At 33.2% G+C, this 24,682-nt stretch overlaps 5 protein-coding genes across 7 annotated transcripts; 4 read left to right on the forward strand and 1 right to left on the reverse strand.

Moving 5' to 3' along the window:
• Window positions 1-871: 871 nt before the first annotated feature.
• On the reverse strand, window positions 872-6,420 carry LOC107419710 (pentatricopeptide repeat-containing protein At2g13600-like). Of its 3 annotated transcripts, XR_007241262.2 has the most exons (4): window positions 4,224-6,419; window positions 3,259-3,329; window positions 3,018-3,070; window positions 872-1,689 (listed from the first exon to the last, which is right to left on the reverse strand). XR_007241262.2 is itself a non-coding variant. In XM_048474577.2 (2 exons), exon 1 carries the CDS (start codon window positions 6,040-6,042, stop codon window positions 4,243-4,245), a length of 1,800 nt encoding a protein of 599 aa, XP_048330534.1. In that variant the 5' UTR covers window positions 6,043-6,420; the 3' UTR covers window positions 3,349-3,592; window positions 4,224-4,242. The 3 variants fall into 3 exon arrangements, 1 of the variants encoding a protein (XP_048330534.1); XR_007241261.2 differs by lacking the exon at window positions 872-1,689 and having other exon boundaries at window positions 2,849-3,070; XM_048474577.2 differs by lacking the exons at window positions 872-1,689; window positions 3,018-3,070; window positions 3,259-3,329 and adding an exon at window positions 3,349-3,592 and having other exon boundaries at window positions 4,224-6,420.
• A 295-nt stretch (window positions 6,421-6,715) lies between these two features.
• On the forward strand, window positions 6,716-8,985 carry LOC107419688 (uncharacterized). The gene is made up of 3 exons (XM_048473089.2): window positions 6,716-6,862; window positions 7,399-7,887; window positions 8,424-8,985. Exons 1-3 carry the CDS (start codon window positions 6,754-6,756, stop codon window positions 8,621-8,623), a joined length of 798 nt encoding a protein of 265 aa, XP_048329046.1. The 5' UTR covers window positions 6,716-6,753; the 3' UTR covers window positions 8,624-8,985.
• A 1,430-nt stretch (window positions 8,986-10,415) lies between these two features.
• On the forward strand, window positions 10,416-11,647 carry LOC132800599 (17.6 kDa class I heat shock protein 3-like). The gene is made up of 2 exons (XM_060814677.1): window positions 10,416-10,564; window positions 11,061-11,647. The coding sequence occupies exons 1-2, from the start codon at window positions 10,456-10,458 to the stop codon at window positions 11,468-11,470; spliced, it is 519 nt and encodes a 172-aa protein (XP_060670660.1). The 5' UTR covers window positions 10,416-10,455; the 3' UTR covers window positions 11,471-11,647.
• Window positions 11,648-16,853: 5,206 nt separating this feature from the next.
• Window positions 16,854-18,011, forward strand: LOC107419728 (17.5 kDa class I heat shock protein-like). The gene is made up of 2 exons (XM_016028506.4): window positions 16,854-16,946; window positions 17,486-18,011. The coding sequence occupies exons 1-2, from the start codon at window positions 16,898-16,900 to the stop codon at window positions 17,875-17,877; spliced, it is 441 nt and encodes a 146-aa protein (XP_015883992.3). The 5' UTR covers window positions 16,854-16,897; the 3' UTR covers window positions 17,878-18,011.
• A 5,166-nt stretch (window positions 18,012-23,177) lies between these two features.
• Window positions 23,178-24,363, forward strand: LOC107412281 (uncharacterized). The gene is made up of 2 exons (XM_016020025.4): window positions 23,178-23,326; window positions 23,820-24,363. Exons 1-2 carry the CDS (start codon window positions 23,221-23,223, stop codon window positions 24,281-24,283), a joined length of 570 nt encoding a protein of 189 aa, XP_015875511.2. The 5' UTR covers window positions 23,178-23,220; the 3' UTR covers window positions 24,284-24,363.
• Window positions 24,364-24,682: the final 319 nt, after the last annotated feature.

Consider the following 24,682-nt stretch of genomic DNA (forward strand, 5'->3'; position numbering starts at 1 on the left):
TCCTTACTTTTCTTCAATATTAATTGTTTAATATAATCAAAATATTTATCTTGTAATGTAATACTTTTTTAGCTTAATTTCGTAATATGTATTTAAATACAATTATATGTAACTAAAAAAAATGCTTATTACTATATTTTTTATATTTATATTTTTTTTTCCCTAAGTTTCAAATTACTTTGGTTAGTTAAATTTTAATAAATTTGTTTCTCCTTCTTTTGCTTTAAGGAGTATGTTTAATTTTTTTAATTAAAATTCAATCAATTTATGATTGCCAAAGCATTTATATTATTATTTTTAACCTATTGTGTTTAGTGAAATTTCTAATTAAGTTTATTATGATATAACAAACAATGTCTCATTGTCTCATTTTATTTAACCAGAGCGTATATGCATTATAGTTTGCAATGATGGATGTCTATAGCTACATTATTTTTTTTCAACTTTTTTTTTTTGGGTGAATTATTTTTCTTCAACTTAAATAAAATACATTATAATATAATCGTCTGAATTTAACATTTTAAAAATAACGAAACTGATAGCAAAGAGGTTGATTTTTAGAAATTTAATGGTGAGGACATGGATCTGGTTCAAGTTGAATGGGCGGGAGCTTTGAAAGGGAAGAAATTTCTCCTTGTTCACGATGATGTTAGGAATGAGGATTACTTTGTACAGGAAGTGGTCAAAAGACCTTTCGAAAGTGGAACATATGGAAGGAAAATTATCGTGACAACATGCAATGAAAGTGTTGCATAAGAGATGCGAAAAAATATCCAGCCTTATCAGCTAAAGACAATGTCTAGTGAGGATTACTGGAAATTATTCGTATAACATGCTTTCAATGATGTAGATCCAAGTGCGCATCCAAAACTAGAAGAAATCGGTAGATATATTGTAGAAAGATGCAAAGGTCTTCCTTTAGTGGTAAAATCACTTGGCAGTTCCTTACATCATCAACTAAATCCAAATGAGTGGGAGAAGATACTAAATAGCGATATGTGGGAAGTACCAAGAGAGAAAAATTGCAGACCCTTCTTCCCTCTCTTGGAATCCTGTCTATATCTAATTTTCCAGAACTGGAGTCATTTCCAGAATGCAGATAGCCCTCTAATTTAAATCATCTTAGTATTGACAAGTGCAATAAATTGTTTGCAAGCCGCAGACAATGTGATATACAAAGACTCACTTCTCTTACAAGTTTATGCATCAGCGGCATTGATGTAGTAGTGTTGGATTCATTTCCAGAGGAGCGGCTGCTGCCCACCACTCTCATTAAGCTCAAAATCAAATCATTTCCACACATTAAAGCCGTTAGCGGAAATGCCTATCGACACCTCTTTTCCTTTCAACAATTGGAGATTTCTAGCTGTGATGAGCTGCAGTGCTTGCCAGAAGAAGGGCTGCTCACGTCTCTTTCGCAATTGTATATCAACTACTGTCCTTTGTCGACACAAAGGTGCCGGAGACAGATAGGAGAAGATTGACCCAATATTTCCCACATCCCTCGCATAAGGAATTGATGGTTTGCCAATATGGTGTTCGTTGAGCTCCATCGAGATGTGTCCACTTTCATTCACTTGCCCAATTTTCTCTCCCAGTAACTACCTTTCATTTACTATTTCATTATTTTGCGTTCAATTTTCAATTTCGTTCTGTTATTTGCTGCTCTAAGTAGTTTGTAAAGTGATCCTATCAAACAAAAAAGTAATTATCAAATATGGGAATCTAAGGGAATTAATTCAGAAATGATACTGAAAAGTAGATTGCAGGACTAGAAGTCAGGCAGTCAGTACTTATAGTATATGCACTAATCATGCTTCTACTTAACTAGTATCTTCAATAAAACGTCAAGAAGTAAACATTGGGTATATGCCTAATTAATATACTGAAATTTGGATTTTTTTTTTCATGATTTTATTATTTTCTAGTTCATGTACTCCAAGTTACATAATATACATAATCCTCTGTTCTCAAATTTACAGTTGCATGCTGGGAATTTTTGGATACGACACGTTTTGAAATTATGTCTGTTGCCAATTTTTTTTACATAGCTAAACTTTCTGAACTTACATTTGCAGGTTACCACTTCATGAGAATGATGATACAAGTTATCTGGTTGATCTTTTGCCTTAGATTTGGTTTTGGGGTCAAGCTGTCTGGTTCATCCTAAGATTGTTTCCATTACAGTTCATGGTATAAATAGTATCTATTTTTGTAGAATGTTACTATTTCGAGTTCCTGGGAACAATATTTCATCTTTATAATATCAAAGATCAACTAGTTTATGTACTTGCTGGGATGGATGGGAAAGGAATTTTCTGTTTGATGCTGGGATTTATCTTTGTGATCATGTTGCAGATTGACTGGTTTAATGTGCTTAATTCTTGTATGCTTGTAATGGTCTGGGAACATACGTTATGTGGCAGGATAGTTTGTTTAGATGGATGGGAAGTAGATGTCATATTAAATGCTTGAGCACCCGCTTGAAAAGTCTTAAACTGCTTGATGATTCTGATAGAAGCTCTTTGGTTGATATTTTGCCTCAGATTTGTCTGTGAGTGGAGCATCAAGGTTATGATCAAGTCACAAGCTTTGTTTATGTTACAATTCATTGTATTGTTATATTCTGTTTCAATTGAATTTTATTGACGAATGTAAATAAATTTTTATCTTTATAAAAATCCAGATTGAGCAGTTTATTTGTGATTTAATTTTAAGAAAAATAAGTGGGTTTTCATAAAAGGTTTTATGGAGGTGCTATACTGGGTCTTTTGGACATTTCCTTTGACTGTTTGTCTTTTATAATATTGAGCAGATATGGTAAATATGCACAAAAATTTTCTTTCATCAGAAATAGCTCTAAAGTACTTCAATTGGATGCGATTAGAGACCAAGTATAGAAACCTCTACTAACAATAAATGCCTATGAATTTGCAGACTGCACATAGTTCTCTATATAAATTCACCATGTGTATAAATCAATACAAAAAATAAAATAAAAAGAGGGATAAGCTTACAGGACCGCCAAAATCTGTAATCCTCTGTAGGACTTCAAGTATGCCTTTCTCACCTATTATATAATTCAAAGTCATAAACCAGGAAATAAAACAAGCAGAACAATTCAAAATTTTCCTTAGAAAGCTTACATTCAAATGCAAGGGCCATTTAATCAAAACCATTGCAAGCTACTTTGTAAAATAATTAAAAGAAGAAGGAGAAGAAGAAGGAGAAGAAGAAGCAGAAGAAAAACACACTAACCTTCTATCTTTGGGGCAAATTAGAAACTTCCAAGAATAAAGCAGCAGTGATGAGGAAGAGAATGCCTCACCCTACAAACAACCAATCTGAATTGTAAATCTGAAATTCTTTTAAATGAAAATGGAATACAGAACTTTCATTTAAGAAACAAAACCCAACAGCTGAAATCCTAATCATCGACTGACAAGGACATTAGCCACAGAGTGAAAAGATTCATCCACAGAAGCAGACATTGTGGTAAATTTGCATGATAAACCACGTTGTGAGCCCAAAGTTAAATGGTCATTTCACAATAAATCCTTTGGCCAGTGACCAAAGGATTGCTTTTATCTACCTGTAGTCAAACGCATGCACTTATTTAGAATGAGGCTGTACAATCACTTAAAATATTTTTATTTAACCATGGGCATCTAACGCCTGCGATTAAGAAGTTGTTCTTGAATGCACTCTTCATTACCATGTGAGACAATAATCCTACGCAGATATAGATAACCATAATCCTTTCCCATATGCATCAAGCTATACTTAATACAAATTATTTTCCTTTACTCATGGGAATATTAGTTTAATATTGTCACAGACTAAACCATGTAGTTGTCCTAGAATAGCCTTCAAAAAGAGAAAATCTAACAGCCATATGATTACTTGATACTATGGAGGTACTATCTTTGAGAAATTTACTTATGTGCATCATTTACTGCCCTGTATTCCATATTAGAAGAGTCACATGATTACTAATACTAAGCAGGCACTATCTCCAAGCACAAAACTTAAGTTGTATCATTTTCCATCCATCAACCCATTTAAGAGCTATATTATCAACCGTTTTTCAGATCTAAACCATTACACAAAAGTCACAGAAAGCTTTTGCAAAGGCATGGTTAAATTTTTTAGATGTATTTTGAACTAATAATAGAGGAGAGGCTACTTACTATCCTAATAATGCAAAAGAAAAAGTAACTTACCTTCTCAATCACCCTTCATTTATGCAGATCCTTCAAGTGCAGATAGCAATCGACTATTTTCTACTTCAATCCAACTGGATCCTGGCATTTTTTGTACATCTCTAATCTCCATCAGTTCTCTCAGCATTCCTGCACCATCCCAATTGCTAATACCAGCATGCATATTTGATAACAAAACATATGTTGATGGGTCTTTTCTATCTAGTTCTAATGCATGCTCTGCTGCACGTTTCCCAGTTTCTGTATCCCCATGAACCTGACAAGCACCAAGTAAAGTTTGCCAAACCAGCACACCTGGTTGAAAAGGCATTTTCAGGATTAATTCCTCTGCTTCTTTTGTATGTCCAGCTCGACCTAGAAGATTTACCATACATGCATAATGATCTTCTCCAGGACATATTCCATGGTCACGAGTCATGGAAGAGAAATATTTCCATCCTTCATCAATAAACCCTCCTTGGCTACAAGCATAAAGTACACAAATCAAGGTGATGTCATTTGGTTCAACTCCTTCCATCCTCATCTTCTCAAAAATCTCAAGAGCTTCTCTAGCTTGGCCATTCTGTGCACAACCCGTGATCATCGTTGTCCAAGAGATGACAGAACGATAATTCATTGATCGAAAAGCATCCCATGCATCATTCATGCATCCACATTTTGCATACATATCTACCAGTGCATTATCAACACAGACATCAATTTCTGTTCCAAGTTTAATTCTCAAACCATGAATTTTCTTCCCTTCTTCCAAAGAAGCCAAATTAGCACAGGCGTTCAGGGCAGTTGCAAAGGTAAATTTGTTGGGCAGTACACCCATTTTCCTCATTTGAGCAACTACATCAAGCGCTCTGCTTGGTTCCCCACATTGAAGGCAGCCAGCAGCCATTTCGGTCCAAGAGCACACATCTCTTGATGGCATCTCATAAAAAGCTTTGAAACCATCAACCAACTTCTGATTCTTAATATACATATCCACCAAAGAATTCCCTATGATAGTCTCAGCCCCAAGGCCATACTTTACAAGCTTCCCATGAACTTGCAGACCCATCTTAAGATCAGAAAGAGCAGCCAACCCAGTGAGAACGCTAGAAAATGTAAAGTGGTCAGGACACACACCCTCATGGTTCATCCGGTACCAGAATCTAGGAAGTTCCGAAAATGAAAACTGAACATAGGCAGCAATCATAGCATTCCAAGACACAATATTCTTATCCAAACACTTCTCAAAAACTTCCAAAGCCTCTTCCAACTTACCATGCCTTGTCAGAGCAGTCAAAAACGAGTTCGTCAAGAATGTATTCCACTCAAATCCCAACCGAACAACAAGTGCATAAATCTGGTAACAAGCTTGAGACATATTCTCATTCAACGAAATGGCATGAAGTGCACCGACGAGCGTGAATTCATTCGGTTTCACCGTCCCATCGCGAAGCATCCCACAGAAGAGAGAAAGGGCATCTTTAGGATACCCATAATGAACAAAACCCGTAATAACAGCAGACCAAGATACAACATTCTTGCTAGGCATTTCTTCGAACAGTTGGACCCCATCAAAAATATCCCCACATTTTAAATACATATTAAGTAAATGATTATGGAGGAAAGGGGAAAATGGAAGCGACCCTTTAAGGAATTTAGCATGGATTGCTCTTCCATGGGGTAAATTAGAGGTTTGGGCATATCCACGCAACAAATCAGTGCAAGTGTCTTCTACCAAGGCCAAGCTGTTGTGTAAGCCTTTTGACAGAAAAAGACTATGAAAAGGAGCAAGAAAAGTTGAAAACCATCCAAACGAACCACGTCTTCTTGGACGAAACATCTAACGTCTCGCTCTCTCCTCCACTTCGCACGCCTAGTTCTCAACGACTTAACGACCAACGACTATTTGGGAGGTAAAGAAACGTTTTTTTTTTTTTTTTTTCGGCGTTTCTAGCTCGTTTTATTTCTTGTCACAATAAAAACGCAAATATTTTACTTCAAATTTATAAAATAATCCTAACAAATTTATATTAAAATATGCATGAAAAATTAAATTAACACTATTTTTGGGTTTATATATATATATATATGCTTTTGTGTATTCAAAAATTAATTTTAGAGAAACTCCTTTTTTAAAATACTAAATTATGTAAGAAATTTGGAAGTACATTGAAAACGAAATAAAAAGGTTTCTATGGCTGTTCCGTGCAAAGAGGGAAAGGATAAGGATCTGTAAAACTGCTTCAAAAAAAAAAAAAAAAAAAAAAAAAGGATCTGTAAAAGGTACACTTCAAAAGAAAGAAAGACTCCCTAAACAGAGAAAGCAATCCCAAAACCCCCCAAAAATTCAAGGGGGGAAAAAAAAAGTTGAAAGAAAGAAAAATATATTCCCTAATTTTCGTAAAGTTGGACAACCAATTAAAGAATATTTTTTTGTTACCTTAGCAAAGCCAACATCTTGTAGTATAAAAACAGATATAAACACTCTTTGATTTACTAACTCTATAGAAATATAAAAGGTTCCAACTACGCAACAAAATTAAATTATTTCATGGAAAACACAGTTGGATGTAAAACTAACCGTTTGTACACGGACTTCGAACCTTATTGCATTTGGCATAAAAAGGAAGATACTAACACTCTTGATGTTCATCTTGAAGGTAAACTTCTCTATATAATATATATATATATATATATTCAATTCCTTTCATTTTTAATATTTGTCAATATATATTTTATCATTTATAATTCTTTTCTTAGAATTCTTTTCTATTTCGATATTTTGAATTTACAATCATATATATGGGTTATTTATTCACAATCCCATATACGGTTACTAAATAAATATAAATCTTGTACACCTACTCGCAAATAACTTAATTTATTTTTTGTTTTATGATATGTTTGGATTTATAATTAATTATCTTGTGAATGTACTTGAAATATTTATTAATTAAAGTTTAAAGAGCTCTATGTTGGATATATATATGTATACATATAATTGTCATGCTTTAGAAACTCTATATATATATATATATATAATTGTCATGCTTTAGAAACTCTATATTAAAAATTACATTAAAAATAAATATATAGAAGTAAACTGAAATAGAAATTGAAACAAAATATTAATTAGAACAATTAATAATTTAATCCAAACAATTAATATTATTAATTCCCTTTTGGCCACGGGCAGGTTTCAAAAATCAACAGCTGAAGGTTGTGATCAACGACGGGAGGATACTAACAATCTCCGGAGAACGACCATTGGACAACAACAACAAATGGAGTCGTTTTAGCAAACAAATCAAACTGGCAGACAACATCAATGTCAACGACATTCGTTCCAAGTTAGCCGGAGGGATTCTCTCAGTTGTGATGCCCAAGAAACCAGAAAAGATCTCTATGTCCATTTCCCTGGCGTCGGAAGTCATCCAAACGGCGACGAAGAATGCAGGTGGTTGTAGGTTGGAGAAGGATAACAATATGGGCATCAAAGTTGGGGTTGTGCTTGTGTTTTTGCTCCTGGGATTTGGAATTTATGTGAAATGTATATGCGGAAAGTCAAATTCTGCCATGAAAAACACAGTTGGATGTCAAACCAACCGTTTGTATACGGACTTCGAACCTCATTGCATTTGGCATAGGAAGGAAGATACTGATATTCTTGATGTTCATCTTGATGGTAAACTTCTCTACATAATATATACACACATATATATATATATATATATATATATATTCAAATCCTTTCATTTTCAATATTTGTCAATTGTAACTTAATTAATACATATATATATATATATATATATCTAATCATTTACAACTATTTCCTCGAAATTCTTTATATGTAGATGTTTTGAATTCACAATCTCATATATAGATTACTAAATAAATATAAATGTTATACATCTCCTCACAAACAACTTAATCATTTTTTATTTTATGATATGTTTGGATTTATAATTAATTATTTTCTGAATGTATCAGAAATATTTATTAATTAAAATTTAAAAAGCTCTATGTTGGATGTATATGTATGTTTGTATATATATATATATATATAATTGCCATGCTTTAGAAACTCTATATTAAAAATTACATTAAAAATAAATATATAGAAAGTAAACTGAACTAGAAATTGAAACAATAATTAATTAGAACAATTAATAATTTAATCCAAATAATTAATACTATTAATTCCCTTTTGGCCGGGGGCAGGTTTCAAAAAGCAACAGCTGAAGCTTGTGATCACCGACGGGAGGATACTGACAATCTCCGGAGAACGACCATTGGACAACAACAACAAATGGAGTCGTTTTAGCAAACAAATCAAACTGGCCGACAACATCAAAGTCAACGACATTCGTTCCAAGTTAGCCGGAGGGATTCTCTCTGTTGTGATACCCAAGAAACCATAAATTCTCCCCATGTCCATTTCCCTGGCATCCGAAGTCATCCAAACGGCGACGGAGAATGCAGGTGGTTGGAGGTTGAAGAAGGATAAAAATATGGGCGTCAAAGTTGGGGTTGTGCTTGTGTTTTTGCTTCTGGGTTTTGGAATTTATGTGAAATGTTTATGCGGAAAGCCGTTTGATCCTTGTGCTGTATTGAAAAGTAGTTGGTGATATGTAAAAAATAGTGGGGTTCCAACTATATTTGGTGCATTTATGAAATGCGTAAACAACCTTTTATGAACGAAGGTTCGAGGTGTTTTATATATGTAATTGTGTTCGGTTCACTATAGCAATCAAATTTCCATCATGCATTTCTTCATTTTCATCCTAGTTATTATGCTACAGAAATAGTTTAATGTATTTGAATTTCTTGTATTTTTTTTTTTTTTCTCTCATTATGATTTGGAAACAGATGTTTAGGCTATATCGTTTATTGTCTTATTATAATTACATGTAAAAATATGGTTATTAGATTATTTAGTTTTAACTGCTGCAATTGTTTGCACAAGGGTATCATCCACACATGCATTAGTTCACGAACTCCATACATGAAGGTTAAAGATTAGAGGTTTTGTTGCTAAGATATGATTAAATTTTTAAAAACTACTTTGGAGTAATACTGGAAAAGTAACTACTTACTAGCCCAATAATGCAGAAGAAGAGGAAACTTGCCCACTCTAAGTCACTTTCGTTCATTCGAACCCTTCAACTTCTGTAGGTAGTAATCAACCATTTTCTAGTTTCCACCATTTCACTCAGCATTCCTGCACCATCCCAATTGCTAATGCTAGCATGCCTATTTGATAACAAACATTGATGGGTCTGTTCCTTCTAATGCTAATGCATGCTCTGTTCCACACTTCTCACTTTCTGGGTCCCATGAACCTGACACGACCAAGTTTGTCAAACCAGCACAATTAGTTGAAATGGCATTTTCAGGATTAATTCCTTAGCTTCTTTCATGTGGCTAGCTCAGCCTAGAAGATTTATCATGCTCATATGTGCATAATGATCTTCTCAGGGAAAGATTCCCTGGAAACATGTCATGGAGGATAAATATTTCCATCCTACATCAATATACCCTCCTAGGCCGTATGCATTAAGCACATATATGAAGGTGATGTCAACTGGTTTAACTCCATCCAGCTTGGCCCTTTTCGCACACTATGTCATTTTGGTTTCATAAACTTGCAAACTCATCTTAAGATCAGAAAGTGCGGTCAATCCAGAGAGAAAGCTAGAAAAAGTAAAGGGGTCAGGGCACACATCCTCATGGTTTATACCGTAATAGAATCTAGGGAGTTCCAAATGCGAAAACTACACGTACCCAGCAAATTAAATTAACACTATCTTTTGGGTTTATATATATATATATATATATATGCTTTTGTGTATTCAAAAACTAATTATAGAGAAACTGCTTTTTCAATATATTAAATTATGTAAGAAATTTGGAAGTTACAATGAAAACGAAATAAAAGCGTACTTCTATTCCTGTTCCGTGCAGAGAGGGAAAGGATAAGGATCTGTAAGCCGTACACTTCAAAAGAAAGAAAGGCTCCCTAAACAGAGAAAGCAATCCCAAACCCCCCCAAAAATTCAAGGGAAAAAAAATTGAAAGAAAGAAAGATATATTCCTAATTTTAGTTAAGTGGGACAACCAATTAAAGAATATTAGATTGTTACCTTAGCAAAGCCATCATTTTGTAGTATAAAAACAGACATAAACACTGTTTGACTTACTATGTCTATAGAAATAAAAAGGTTCTGGCTGCGGAATAAAATTAAATTCTGCCATGGGAAGCACGGTTGGATGTCAAACCAACCGTTTGTATACGGATTTTGAACCTTATTGCATTTGGCATAGGAAGGAAGATACTGATATTCTTGATGTTCATCTTGATGGTAAACTTCTCAATATCATATAGATATATTCAATTCCTTTTCATTTTTAATATTTGTCAATTGTAACTTAATTGATATATATATATATAGATATATGTTTTTACCATTTACAATTTTTTCTTAGAATTCTTTCTATTTTGATGTCTTGAATTCTGAATTATTAAATAAATATAAATATTGTACATCTACTTACAAACAGCTTAATTTATTATTTGTTTTACGATATATTTGGATTTATAGTTAATTATTTTCTGAATGTATTAAAAATATTTATTAATTAAAGTTTAAAGAGCTCTATGTTGGATATATAGATATATATATTATATATATATATATATATAATTGCTATGCTTTAGAACCTCTATATTAAAAATTATATTAAAAATAAATTTATAGAAAGTAAATTCAAATATAAATTGAAACAGTAATTAATTAGATCAATTAATAATTTAATCCAAATAATTAATATTATTAATTCCCTTTTGGCCGGGGGCAGGTTTCAAAAAGCAACAGCTGAAGGTTGTGGTCAACGACGGGAGGATACTAACAATCTCCGGAGAACGACCACTGGACAACATCAACAACAAATGGAGTCGTTTTAACAAACAAATCAAACTGACCGACAACATCAAAGTCAATGACATTCGTTCCAAGTTAGCCGGAGGGATTCTCTCTGTTGTGATGCCCAGGAAACCAGAAATAATCTCCATGTCCATTTCCCCGGAGTCCGAATTCATCCAAACGGCGACGGAGAATGCAGGTGGTTGGAGGTTGAAGAAGGACAAAAATATGGCCGTCAATGTTGGGGTTGTGCTTGTGTTTTTGCTCCTGGGGTTTGGAATTTATGTGAAATGTTTATCCGGAAAGTCGTTTGATCCTTGTGCCATATTGAAAAGTAGTTGGTGATATGTAAAAACATAATGGGGTTCCAACTCTATCTGGTGCATATATGAAATGCGTAAACAATCTTTTATGAACGAAGGTTCGAGGTGGTTTTTATATGTAATTGTGTTCGGTTCACTATATCAATCAAATTTCGATCATGCGTTTCTGGATTTTCATTCTAGTAATTATGCTACAGAATTAGTTTAATGTATTTGAATTTCTTGTATTTTTTCTTTTTTCTTTTTCTCATTATGGTTTGGAAACAGATGTTTAGGCTATATCGTTTATTGTCTTATTATAATTACATGTAAAAATATGGTTATTAGATTATTTAGTTTTAACTGCTGCAGTTGTTTGCAAAAGCGTATCATCCACACATGCATTAGTTCACGAACTCCATACATGAAGGTTAAAGATTAGAGCTTCTGTTGCTAAGATATGATTAAATTTTTAAATACTATTTTGGAGTAATACTGGAAAAGTAACTACTTACCAGCCCAATAATGCAGAAGAAGAGGAAACTTGCCCACTCTAGTCACTTTCATTCGAACCCTTCAACTTCTGTAGGTAGTGATCAACCATTTTCTAATTTTCACCATTTCACTCAGCATTCCTGCACCATCCCAATTGCTAATACAAGCATGCATATTTGATAACAAAACATACATTGATGGGTCTGTTCCATCTAATGCTAATGCATGCTCTGTTCCACACTTCTCACTTTCTGGGTCCCCATGAACCTGACACGACCTAGGGAAGTTTGCCAAACCAGCACAATTAGTTGAAATAGCATTCTCAGGATTAATTCCTTAGCTTCTTTCATATGGCTAGCTCAACCTAGAAGATTTATCATGCTGATATGTGCATAATGATCTTCTCAGGGAAAGATTCCATGAAAACATGTCATGGAGGAGAAATATTTCCGTCCTACATTAATATACCCTCCTAGGCTGTATGCATTAAGTACACATATGAAGGTGATGTCAACTGGTTTAACTCCATCCAGCTTGGCCCTTTTCGCACACCATGTCATTTTCGTTCCTATAAACTTGCAAACTCATCTTAAGATCAGAAAGTGCAGTCAACCCATGAGAGAGAACGCTAGAAAAAGTAAAGGGGTCAGGGCACACATCCTCATGGTATATACCTTAACAGAATCTAGGGAGTTCCAAATGCGAAAATGCACGTACCCAGCAATCATAGCATTCCAAGACAAAATATTCTTATCCAACAAAAACTTCCTAAAGGCTCTGCCAATTAAACATGCCTTATCAAAGCAGTCAAAAATGAGTTCGTCAAACCTAACAACAAATTCATAAATCTTGGTTCCCATCACGAAGCATCCTGCATCTTTAGGATACCAATGATGATCAAAACCCGCAATAACAGCAGATCAAGACACAACATTCTTGCTAGGCATTTCTTCTAACAGTTGGACCCCATTAACAATATCCCTGCATTTTAAATACATATTAGGTAAATGATTACGGAGGAAAGGTGAAAATGGAAGCGACTTTAGTATGGATTGCTCTTCCATGGGATAAATTAGAGGTATGGGCATATCTACGCAACAAATAAGTGCAAGAGTACTCTACCGTGGCCAAGCTGTGTAAGCCCTTTAATAGAGAAAGACTATGAAAAGGATCAGCAAGAGTTGAAGAGTATCCAAAAGAACCACGTCCTCCTGGACGAAACATCTAACGTCTCTCTCTCTCTCTCACCCCCCACCCCCCCCCCCCCCCCCCCCCCCCCACTTCGCACGCCAAGTTTTCAATGACTTAATGACCAACGATAAAGAACCGTGTTTTTATTTATTTTTTTATTTTTTTATGGCTCTTTTTATTTCTCTAGTAAAGAAATAAGTTTATCTATTTACTTAAAATTTATAAAATAATGCTAACAAATTTATATTAAAATGCATGAAGAACTAAAGGAACACTATTTTTTGAGTTTATATATATATATATATATATATACATTTGTATATTAAAAAATTAATTATGGAGTGACTGCTTTTTTCAAAAATATTAAATTATGTATGAAATTTAGAAGTACATTGAAAACTAAAATAAAAGCGTATGTCTATTCCTGTTCCATGCAAAGAGGGAAAGGATCTTTAAAATGCACACGTAAAGAAAGAAAGAAAGACTTCCTAAACATAGAAACCCCTAAGAATTCAAGAAGAAAAAAAAAATTAAAAAAAAAAAAAAGAAGAAGAAGAAGAAAAAGAAAGATATATTCCCTAATTTGAATAAAGTGGGACAACCAAACGAAGCGTAATAAAATTCTTACCGTAGCAAAGCCATCATCATTTTGTTATATAAAAACAGAGATATAAACATCATTTTGTAATATAAAAATAGATAAAACCTTTTTAGATTTACAAAGCTTATAGAATATAACTAGAATACGCAACAAAATTAAATTTTGCTGTCAGGACCCGTCCAGAATTTCTTCCCCGGAACCCTAGACAGCCCTGATCCCAGGGAAACCCTATCGAACTCTCCAACGGAAAATCCGGCAGCGCCTCCCCTAAGGGATTTACTTACCACAAATTTACCTGCACTGAAAACACACTTCTAAAATTGTCCCCTTATTCCTCCCACAGTACTACAAGTTGGTTCCACAAATTTCAGCACTTCAAAATAAATACAGTAATCCAGTGCATAATAAATACAACAAGAATGAAAGAAATAGTACAACTGCAATAAAGAAGAACAGGGTACTTCACGAAGTAAAACAGCAAGGAAGATCAAGTCCGCTCCGAATGAACACCGACAACCTGGAACCTAGAGGAACGGAATTTAAGAGTGTGAGATGCTAATCATCTCAGTGAGCGATCCTACTACTGTACAATATAATACCACGGTAATAGGTATATAAATAATAATTATTTGGAAAATAATAATTTCTCTCAAAACCCTTACAATTCTCTCAGTTGGAAGAGTTCCCCTTTTAAAACATTTTCACAAAACCCTTTATTCATACTCCCCGAAAACCAAGACATCAAATAAATACCAGAACAGTAATAGTTAATTTTTAATTCCCATACAGTTTCAAAACATTTTATTTTTAAAACACAGTTCTGAAAATCATTTGATGCACCCACTATATACCAGTGGCGCCAACAGTACCCAGCGTCCCAAGGTACCGCCAGACAGGAGGTTATAGAAAGAAACCGGCATACGGTCGCGTGGCGTCCCACTGCGCCGCTGCTAACCTGGTGTCCCGGCCAAAGGGGGGTGGCCACCCTCTCCGATGGCATCCACAGGACACCCTCATAATATCACCTGCGCGCTACTCACACCCACCTGCGCACTAATCATATCCGTGTGCACAATATCCATATCACATATACCATATCACATAATCAGAACACCAGTACGTGCACGGTGCATCTAAAAATCATAAAATCCACAATTTAAATTATAAAACAAATTTCACATTTTTCATAAACATAGCGGGCATAATCCATCCGCTTGAACCGGGAATTTTCCCACAATTTCTTTGTAATCAATGCCATAAATTCCATGATTTTCAAATCCACCAACTTTCAAATCCATCAATTCAAATATCCACATTTTCCCAATAGCATAAATAATGCTCAAAATATCATAATCAAATCTCATAATATTTCATGGGCATATTTTATAAAAATTGAAATCACCAACATAACCAAATATTTTCCTTGAAATATTTGAAATTCAAATCGTGCCCAATTTACCATTAAAACCACACCAATTTCAAAATCCTCAAAACCATAAAATAATTTCACATGGCATAAATTTATATAATGCACATTTTCTTAAATCCAATAAATTCATAAACAATTCCACAATAAATCCAATAAATATTTGGCACATAGGAATTAAATTCCAAATATTTGAATCACACATAATATATTCACCAATTAATTTCCCAAAATTAATTTGAAGGTGGGTCACTCACCTGGAGCACGCAATTAACCCATGATCCACTACGGGATCAATTCTACGACTCACCGGTGCTCCTAGAACAAAATTCACAGACAGTCAAATAAATTAATATTTTAATCGAGTAAATAATACCCGGTACCCGGGGGTAAAACACAAACGTTATCTAGAATTTACGAGTTATATACCGAATCGAAGCTCGCGTGATGAGGATCACGGATTCGGTCTTACTTTCCGGTGATCGGACCCGACGGGGTCGGAATCTCGCCGGAAAGCTTTTCGAGTTTCGGCTCCGCAATTCTCCCAAACCGTAGCGAATTGGCAGAAACGGAAGTCGGATTTGGGTTCAGGAGGTCAAACACTGCGGACTGGAGCTGGCCGGAATTTCGGGTACTCGCCGGAACATTATTTTCCGGCGGGCCGCCGCGGTCACCGGCAACCGTCGCCGGCGGCGCATGCGTGCGGTGGCCGTTGGCTGTGAAATTTTTCAGACTTGTAGATCGTGAGGAGAGCAATCCAACGGGACCGGCGGTGAGCAAAACGGAGGTCGGACGGCGGAGAAATCACCGTTTGAAGATTTCCGACCCCTCGCCGGAAAACGCTCCGATCCCGGCACGTCGGTGGTCCGATGGCCGTGATTTTTGGTGGGTAGGCCGGACTTGAGGAGAGGATCAAGGCTGTCAGGCGCGTGTATCCGGAAAATGGCCGGAACAGTGCCGATTCGCGGTGGCCGGCGGTGGAGGGGGAAAAATCGCCGCCAAACTTCGGACGTCCGATCCGGGCGCGTCCGGCGGCCGTTCGCCGTGAAATTTGGAGGTTTTGCCGGAAATGAGGTGGGCAATCTGGATGGCCGGCGCGTGTACAGTAACTAGGCCGGAAAACGTGAAAATGACCGGCGGCCGGTGACTCTCTCTCTCTTTCCTCTCTCTCTTTCTCTCTCCTCTCTCTCTTTCTCTCTCTTCCCCGAGTGTTTTAACAAATAAAACCCCTGTGTGACACTGTTCATGCCACGTGGACCAATCAGAAGCTGACAAGTGGCATTTCACTGTTCACCGACCCAAAAACATTAAAATATTACGGTATCCGGTAAACTTCAAACGTCCATAACTTTTTAACCGGATGTCCGTTTTGAGCGTGCCGCTAGTCTGTGAACTCGTATCGACGAGCACTTCACAACCACACACGAGTCAAAGCTCAATTCCCCATCAACAAAAAGTCAACTCCGACACTCCCTGGACAGTTTGGACTGCAACTTGTTTCGTCCATAACTTCCAAACCGTAGCTCCGTTTTCGACGTGCTACCAGTCTACGAACTCGTGGCATCGTGCACTTCGCCACGGTATCCTGGTCAACTCGAAATTCTCACCGAGTCAAAAAGTCAACTTTTAACCCCTTCGGTCAACGGTCAACGATCAACCTCGGTCAACGTGCACGGATTCCGGTGCGATTTGGGACGGGGTGTTACACTGCCATGGGAAACAAAGCCGGATTGTATATAGACTCGGAGCCTTATTGCATGTGGCATCGGAAGGAAGATACTGATATTCTTGATATTGATCTAAATGGTAAAATTCTCTACTTAATATATATACAATTTTTTTTTTTTAAGTTTATCAATTATAACCTAATATGTATATATATATATATATTTTTTTTTGTTTTGATAATTTACTATTATTTTTTCTTATTTCAGTATGCCAAATCCACAATCTATTTTTTTCCATTCCAATATTTTAAATCTATAATATCAAATATGAGTATGATAATTAATATATATATGATAATTAATATATATATATATATATATATCTTTTAAACAACTTAATTTATATTCTGTTTTATGATATGTTTGGATTTATAATTAATTATCTTCTGAATGTACTAGAAATATTCATTAATTAAAGTTTTAAAAACTCTATGTTGGATATATATATATATATATATATATATATAATTGCCATGCTTTTGAAATTCTACATTAACAATAAATAGAAAGTAACTGAAACATAGAAATTGAAACGATAATGAATTTAGAACAATTATTAATTCATCCAAACAAAATAATATTTTTAATTTTCCTTGGGGCCACGGCTGGCCTGGGCAGGTTTCAAAGGGGAACAGCTGAAGCTTCGAATCGACAATGCGAGGATCCTAACAATCTCCGGAGAACGATCATTGGACGATAACAACAAATGGAGTCGTTTTTGCAAACAAATCAAACTGGCCGAAAACATCAAAGTCAACGACATTAGTTTCGAGTTAAACGGAGGGATTCTCTCTATTGTGATACCCAAGAAACCAGAGATTCTCTCCATGTCCATTTCCCTGGCGCCCCAAGTCCTCCAAATGGGCCAACCGGAAATGACTACAACAACGGAGAATGCAGGTGTTTGGAGGTTAGAGATTGATAAAAATATGGTCGTCGAAGTTGGGGTTGTGCTTGTGTTTTTACTACTGTGGTTTGGGGTTTGTATGAAATGTTTATATGGAAAGTAGTTGGTGATGTAAATATATATATATATATATATATATATATGTATATATGTATATATGTGGGGTTCCATCTATATTTGGTGCATATATGAAATGTGTAAACGACCTTTTATGAACGAAGATTCAGGTGTTCTATATTTGTAATTGTGTTCCGTTCACGATACCAATTAAATATCTATCATGCATGAAGGGGAGAACAGATTCTGTGCTGGGATTTTTTTTCGATATTTCTGGATTTCCATCCTTGTAATTAGGCTACAGAATTAGTTTAATGTATATATATTTCTTTCAATTATTTTTTTTTTAAATTATGGCTTGGAAACAGATAGGTGTTTAGGCTAATAAGTTAATTGTCTTCTTCTAATTAGATGTAGAAATATGGTTATTAGATTATTTAGTTTTAGTTCCCCCAATTGTTTGCACCAGTGTATCATCCACACGCATTAGTTCACGAACTCTATACATGAAGGTTTTCTTTTTTTCTTTTTTTCTTTTTTTTTTTTTTTTTTTTTGGAAGATCCATACATGAAAGTTAAAGATGAGAGCTTTTGCTAAGGTATGATTAAATTTTTAAATATTTTAGAAAATATTTAATTTGCACTCCTAAAGTTGAGAATAAATACAAAAAGTCATTCATATTCTAATAAAATATTTACACTTCTAATGGCAAACTAAATTACTTTTATACTCTTAGTAAAATTAAATTAACTTTAATTGCCTTATTATTTTTTCTCTTTTTGCAAAAATTAATTATTTGACGATTTTGCAAATATTAATTTAAATACTTTAAAGTTTTGTTAATCTGTAATTTTAATTAATTTTATTTAAACTATGTGATAGTTTTTTAACTTTTTTTTTTTAATATTGTGATAATTTTATTCATGTAAGCTTTTTAAATTAAGAAAAATTTTATAAACACTCTCGAAGATTCAGTATAATTTCAAACGGTTTTTGTCTTTTCAAAAATATCATTTATTATCTCTACCATCAGTTGCTTTACATTCAAATTAATAGAAGAATATTGCAATTACACCATCAAAAACCATCAGATGCATTGGAAAGCACACTTTCCCTCTTTTCTTTTCCATTTGAGATCTCTCTCTCTCATGTTTCCCTCTCCAAAAAAAAAAAAAAAAAAAAGAGAAAAAAACAATGGTCTTCTCCTTTCCTAATTCCTTAATCAGTTAAACATTTTCAATTCCATGGATTAGAGGTGGGTAAAAATCAAATCGGAACAACCCAAAAAAAAAAAAAATCTCCAACTGATTTGGTTCGGTTCGATTCAGTTTTTTTTTTATAATCGATTTGGTTTAATTTATATTAAAAATAATACAAATTGAATTGAATAAATATTATAATTTTTTTATTATATTTTATTATAATTAATTACATTTTAATATATTTTTAGATTATTTAATTAAATATATTAACAATATTAAATTTAAATCATTAAAAAATAATTATATTTTCTTAAAAAAATTATTACAAAAGTTTTAAATATTATTAAAAATAAAAAATTTAAAATATTCAGTCCAACCAAAGTGAACCAAACTAAATTAATTTAGTTAGATTTGGTTTTTCTTCATGGTTTGGTTCGGTCTAGTTCGATTTGAAAAAATAAAAAATAAAAAATCGAACTTAACCGATGCCCACCCCTAGTATATGCCATGGCTACCAACATAAAAAAAAGATTTTGGGTGGTCTTCTAGGCAGGTTTGATGTATTTTCTCTTTGGTTTGTCTTTTTCATAGTTGCTTTTATGGGCTTCTTTGGTTGTTTTTTTCTTTATTTTTTCTTTTTTCTTTCCCCTTTTTGGATTTTTTATTTTTTATTTTTGCTGAGTTTTTATGATTAGCAGTGAGAACATTCCATTGAGTTTAGGGTTCTCCATTGTTGATTTAGAAATACTTATGTTTTTGTTGTTTCAATGCTCAGCTTTTTTTCCCCCCTTTTTGGTTAAAAACTTTGTTGAGATTCATTTTCTTTCAGGGATTTACTTGGAATTATGGTTTCAAATAAGGGGTTTATAGGCTTGAAAGAGAATAATTGAAGGTAATGATAAATTGATTTTATTGCAATTTGTTTGGCCAAATTATACCTTTTATCCTTTTCAATATTTTAGGTTTAATGGCAAAGAGCAGGTTAATGTGAGCTGCTAGGGTGCAAATGAGAGAGAGAAGCGAAACATATATAGCTTCTGTACAAGACATGAATTGATTTCTATTTATGATTTTTTTTTTTTTGGATACTAATTTGTGTTTATAATTTTGTTTTGGTTGAAATTTTGTTTATCTAATTTGCTTACCATAATAATGTATGTAAACGATTTCGTCTTTGTTTGATAAGAGTATAAAAATGGATTTCATTAAATATTTTAGTTTCACGTATTTTTATTTTTTAACTAATTTTTTGGGTTTATGATTTCATATAGTTACTCTTATGTTTATTGAGCCAAAAAAATATTTCCGGTAATTGTTTTTTTTAAAAAAAGAATTGTGGATAACCATTAAAATTAAAAATATATATATATATGGTCGTATGGATAAAACTTTGTTTTTTTTTTTATGGGATTTTTTTAATTATTTTTTATAAACTCCAAATCCTAAAAAATTTTATTAATTTTTTATTGTGAGCAAAATGAAAATCTTATAATTGTTTAGATATTTTAAGTTATTATTATAATCCTAATTTTTTCTTATATAATTGATTATTATTACATAACTGTTTAGTATTAACTTCATGATATTTTTTTTTCAAAATAAATACCATAATATTTACCTTTTCAAAAAAAAAATTATCTATTTACAATTTACTATTTAATTATTGTTCTGGTTAACTGATTATTGATTTAGTTAAATAAATTAAATAGATAATAGTATATTGTTTGAGAAAAACCATCTGAACAAAATAATTATTTTTGTTATAATTTTCTTTTATTTTATTAATAAAGTATTGAGGGCATTATGGTCTTTAAAAATTTTTGTGGATGGTAAAAGTAACGGTACATTAAAATAAAGAGTGTTTATGGAATGACACAAAACTAATTTATACTATTTATTATGGGTATTAGCGGAATACTCCCTTTAAACTAAGTGATAATTTATTAAATATATTTGAATAAATATATTAAAATATATAATAATTATCAAATATATTTAACAAAAGGAATTTAAAAAGAATTCAACCTTAGAAGAATATAATGGTAACTTTAGACCACTCTGGAAGGTGTAAATAATTTTTTCAAAACCTAACCGATGTTTTTGTATTCAATCCAAATCTCAAAGTTGAGTGTAGAAGAAATATTCCCCTTTTTAAATACTATTTTGGAGTAATACTGGAAAAGGAACTACTTACTAGCCCAATATTGCAGAAGAAAAGTAAACTTACCCACTCAATCACCCTTCATTTGTTTGAACCCTTCAACTTCTATAAGTAGTAATCAACCATTTTTCTACTTCAATCCAACTGGATCTAGGCATTTCTTTTGCATCCGTAATTTTCATCACTTCACTCAGCATTCCTGCACCATCTAAATTGCTAATACTAGCATGCATATTTGATAACAATACATGCGTTTATGGGTTTGTTATGTCTAACTCTAATGCACGTTTGCTCTACACTTCCTACTTTCTATACCCCCATGAACCTGACACGCATCAAGGAAAAGTTTGCCAAACTAGCACAATTAGTTGAAATGGCATTTTCAAGATTAATTCCTAAGCTTCTTTCATGTGGCTAGCTCACTCTGTGTTAGAAAAAAAAAAAAAAAAAAAGAAAATCCATCTTTCATAAGTTTAAGCTTTTGGGATCAGTAGTAATTTGAAATGAAAGCCTACTTTCCATAAGCTTAAATTTTTTGGATTAGTAATATTTCAATATAATATCAGAGCCAGATATACAAGAGGTTTTAGGTTTAAAATTCAACAACTCCATCTAAAATATATATATATATATATATATATATAAGAATTCAAAGAAAAGGCCAAAAGAGACGGGCCTACATTTGAGGGAAATTGTTAGAGAAAAATATAAATGAAATGAAAACTCACATTTCATAAATTTAACCTTTTTGGATAAGTAGTAATTTAACACCTTAGAAGATTTTTCATACTTAATACATTCACCATGATCGTCTATGGGAAAGATTCCATGGACATAAGTCATGGAGGAGAAATATTTCCATCCTTCATCGATATACCCTCTTTGGCTGTGTGCATAAAGTACACATATGAAAGTGATATCATTTGGTTTAACTCATCCAACCTCATCTCATAAAAAAATCTTAAAAGCTTCTCTAGCTTAGCCGTTTTTGCACATTATGTCATTTTGGGTGCCTATAAACTTGCAAACTCATCTTAAGATAAGTAAAGAACATGGTGTTCAAGAAGAGTGAGATCATGAAACTCTGGGGCTTGATCATGAATCGACATCGTTTGAAGCCGAATCGATGTTTGTGCGTGTTAGGAATACAAAGTAATCATAGATTAATTAGTTAAATTGTCTTGCTTATATGAGTTCTAGAATGTACTGATGTATAGGAATTTCTTTACATGTGGAACAAAGCCAGCCACTGGTTATGTCTTTTCAATATTAGAAAACATTGTACATACTCTATATCCATACAAATAGAAAAGTTTTCTTCTCAACCGAGCTGGGATTTCACGAAGCAATAATTTCCATAAAATCAAAATCTTCACTTGGTATCAGAGCCGTCTAGGCACGCTGTCATCCCCCCCAAAAAAAAAAAAAGAAGGAGGGCAACTCAAAATGTCTTAAAAAACAATAGGAGTATATTGTTTGAGAAAAACCATCTGAAACAAAATAATTATTTTTGTTATAATTTACTCTTATTTTATTAATAAAGTATTGAGGGCATTATGGTCTTTATATTTTTTTGGATGGTAAAAGTAATGGCACGCTAAAAATAAAGGGTGTTTATGAAATGTCAGAAAATTAATCTCTATTATTTATTAGGGATATCAATTAAAAAATTAATTATAGAAAAACTCATTTTATAAAATATTAAATTATGTAAGAAATTTGGAAGTACATTGAAAACGAAATAAAAGCGTACTTTTATTCTTGTTCCATGCAAAAAGGGAAAGGATAAGGATCTGTAAACCGTACACTTCAAAAGAAAGAAAGAAAGCAATCCCAAAACCCTCCAAAAATTCAAGGAAGAAAGATATATTCCCTGATTTTAATAAAGTGGGACAACCAATTAAAGAATGTTAGATTGTTACGCCATCATTTTGTAATATAAAAACAGATATAAAATACTTTTTGATTTATAAAGTTTATAGAAATATAAAAGATCCTAACTATAGAACAAAATCAAGTTCTGCCATGGAAAACAAAATTGAACTAAACAACCGTTTGTATACAGATTTCGATCCTTATTGTATTTGGCATAGGAAGGAAGATACTGATACTCTTGAGGTTCATCTTAATGGTAAACTTCTCTACATAATATATATATATCTATTTATATATTAAATTCTTTTCATTTTAAATGTAAGTCAATCGTAACTTAATTAATATATATAAATATATATTATGATTAACTTAGTCAATATATATGTTTATATATTTTATCATTCACGGGATTTTTTTTCCATGTTATTACCTTGAACTCACAATCTCATATATTAGTATGATAATTAATATATTTTGTTCAAACAACTTAATTTATATTCTGTTTTATGATATGTTTGGATTTATAATTAATTATCTTTTGAATGTACCAGAAATATTCATTAATTAAAGTTTAAAAACTCTATGTGGATATATATTTTAATATATAGTTGCCATGCTCTTGAAACTCTACATTAAAAATAAATATATAAAAAATAAACTAAAATAGAAATTGAAACAATAATTAATTAGAGCAATAAATAATTTATCCAAATAATTAATATTATTAATATCCCTTGGGGACTAGGCAGGTTTCAAAAGGGAACAGCTGAAGGTAATTCGCTTCGACAATGCGAGGACGCTAAAAATCTCCGGAGAACGACCATGGGACGACAACAACAAATGGAGCTTTTTTTGCAAACAAATCAAACTGGAAGAACCACCATTGGACGACAACAACAAATGGATTCGTTTTAGCAAACAAATCAAACTGGTCGACAACGTCAAAGTCAAAGACATTAGTTCCAAGTTCGCCGGAGGGATTCTCTCTGTTGAGATGCCCAAGAAATCAGAGATTTTCTTCATTTCCCAGGTGTTCGAAGTCAGCCAAAAGGCGACGGAGAATGGATGGGGTTGGAGGTTGAAGAAGGATAAAAATATGGGCGTCAAAGTTGGGGTTGTGCTTGTGTTTTTGCTCCTGGGGTTTGGAATTTATGTGAAATGTTTACGTGGAAAGCCGTATGATCTTTGTGCTATATTGAAAAGTAGTTGGTGATATGTAAAAAATAGTGGGGTTCCAACTATATTTGGTGCGTATATGAAATGTGTAAAAAACCTTTTATGAACGAAGGTTTGAGGTGCTTTATACATATATATATATATATATATATATATATATATATATATATATATATATATATATATATATATATATGTAATTGTTACGGAATTGGGAGAAAAACAAATAGCAACGGAAACAAAGAAAGCGAAGAACAAACACACAATTAACGTGGAAACCCTTGACGGGAAAAACCACGGGCAGGGAGAAGCAAATCCAATATCGAAAGATTGGTACAAAAGGTGAGCCTGACTGCGCGATACCTTCTAAAACCCTAATTTCAGCCGAAAACCAAAAATATATAGTACATAAGAAACCCTAAAATTGAACAGGTCC

Source organism: Ziziphus jujuba, chromosome 2 (assembly GCF_031755915.1).
Source record: "Ziziphus jujuba cultivar Dongzao chromosome 2, ASM3175591v1".
Classification (NCBI taxonomy): Eukaryota; Viridiplantae; Streptophyta; class Magnoliopsida; order Rosales; family Rhamnaceae; genus Ziziphus; species Ziziphus jujuba.